The 2027-nt window shown below is 52.4% G+C and overlaps 1 protein-coding gene across 1 annotated transcript in view; it reads left to right on the top strand.

Annotated features, from left to right (window-relative positions):
* VOLCADRAFT_99422 (uncharacterized protein) overlaps positions 1–2027 on the top strand; it is a gene marked incomplete at both ends in the record, with an annotated part of 7910 nt that overhangs the window by 5718 nt on the left and 165 nt on the right. Inside the window, 2 exons of the mRNA XM_002958171.1 lie at positions 393–491; positions 916–1074. Of these exons, the coding sequence (XP_002958217.1) occupies positions 393–491; positions 916–1074 (258 nt within the window). The remainder of the gene's footprint in view (positions 1–392; positions 492–915; positions 1075–2027) is intronic.

Genomic DNA, 2027 nt, shown 5'->3' with positions numbered 1-2027 from the left:
CGAGATGTTGGGGGGTTGACCTAATCACCCGCGGTGGGGGTCAGGAATGGGGGGTAATAATGGGGGTTGGGGCGGGTTTCGTGTTTCGTGGAAAGCCTCGTAACCCAGCAAAGCCGCACATGTACGGCAGCCGTACTTCAGAGCACTATGAACACCGCACGGGGTATCTGCGGAGGACAAAAAAATAGAGGGGGGGAGGGGAGGGGGAGGAGATGTACGCGCCAATATCCATCCACCACCACCACAACAGCTACCTGCCACCTACTATTTCTCACACCATTCATTATTAATAGGCACACACACGTATACATATCCGGATGACTGGTGGTGCATGTGTGTGTGTATGTTTATGTGTGTTTATGTGCATGTGTGTGTGTGTTTTTCCCCCTCAGGTAGTGAACCGCGCTCGTAAGGTGGCGGCACTGGACGGGGTGTTGAAGTCGCTGGTGCAGCTGTGTGCTGGACCGGAGGGGCCGCTACCGGACCTGGAGGTGAAGGGGGGGTGGGGGGAAAGACGAACGACGTGCGCGGGTGAAGCTGCTGGAAAGAGGAAAGAGTGGACAAGAAGCAGAACTGACCAGTAGGGGTTGGGGGGAAGGGGAAGGGGGGAGGGAAGGGGACAACGGGAAGGGGGGCCGGGGTGTCACAGAGGGCTTTTGGGGGGCCGGGAGGAGATGGCAGAAGGCGGGAAAACACAGAACCACGCACCCACCACATGAACCCGCACACGCTTCTCACGCTTCCTTCCTTGACCGCCATTCTCCTCTACTCCCCTTTTGGACGTTACGTTGGCAGTTGTCACTTTCATTTTGACTATTGCATGCATTTCATGTCCTTCCTCTCCGCATCACCCCCCTCCTTCACAAATAAACCATTTACCCAATCTCTCCTCCCCCCTAACCCCTCCCCACCCAGACTCTCATAAATTTGTCCATGGCGCCGGAGCTCCTTCCCAAGCTGCAGCTGTACAAGGTGCCCGACTACGTGCACCAGGCCAATGTGCCGCAGTCGCATTTCGAGCGGCCGCTGCAGCCGCAGTCCAATGCGGGGCTGCTGCAACACCAGGACTCCGTGGTGGGTGGTGGTTTGCTCACGGGCTGGGGGGGTGGGTGGGTGGTGTGTGTGTGTGTGTCGGGGGGGGGGCTTCACGGGCGAAACTGGTAACGAACATGTCATGCAGCACGTCAAGAAGCGGATATCTTTTGTATGTAGCTCGCTGCCTATTTACATGGTTACTTAGGGTTTAGGTCCTGGGTTCGATTCCTGGGGAGACCCCCGAATTAGTCGGGAGCGCGAGATTATGGCTAGCTGCTGAGATGTGGAGTTGAGGTCACAGTTGATGGACCAGATTCGCACGCTGGATTGGTGGCGATTGCCGAACCCTCCGTCTCTTCGGGTGTTCGGGTGAATGGATGAGGAGGGGTCCCTGAAGGCTGGATCCGCCGCCTTGGACTTACAGTTCGTATGGCGAAGTACAGTGTGGTAGTGGTGGATGGTGCTATAAGGTGATAAATGATCTAGAACTGACAATGTGATAAAGCGGCCCAGAAGCCTCCCACTCTGTAACATTACATTACATTACATTACATTACATTACATTACATTACATTACATTACATGGTTACTTACATCTATTCATCTATCCATCTATCTATTTAATTATTATATATCTAGGTAATCATTTATTTATTTATTTATAGCGTTAGAGTGTTTTCAAATGAGGCGCGATAGTCAACCTCTCTGTTCTGTCCCTTTCCTGATTAGTTGTCTCGCTCAGTTAGGTAGTTGGTTGCAACAACGAAAGGTAATTATTTATTTTTTTTATAGCGTTAGAGTGTTTTCAAATGAGGCGCGATAGTCAACCTCTCTGTTCTGTCCCTTTCCTGATTAGTTGTCTCGCTCAGTTAGGTAGTTGGTTGCAACAACGAATAACGAGTAACGAATCAATGTATTGTTTCAAGTTCAGCATTGCCGGTCGAAGTAAGGCCGTCCCGTCCCTCCCAGTTCCCCATCCCCCCCCCCCCCCC

The sequence above is a fragment of the Volvox carteri genome, assembly GCF_000143455.1.
Source record: "Volvox carteri f. nagariensis unplaced genomic scaffold VOLCAscaffold_87, whole genome shotgun sequence".
Taxonomy (NCBI): Eukaryota; Viridiplantae; Chlorophyta; class Chlorophyceae; order Chlamydomonadales; family Volvocaceae; genus Volvox; species Volvox carteri.
Note: the sequence above shows the minus strand (reverse complement) of the source record. Positions and strands in the feature narration are given on the sequence as shown.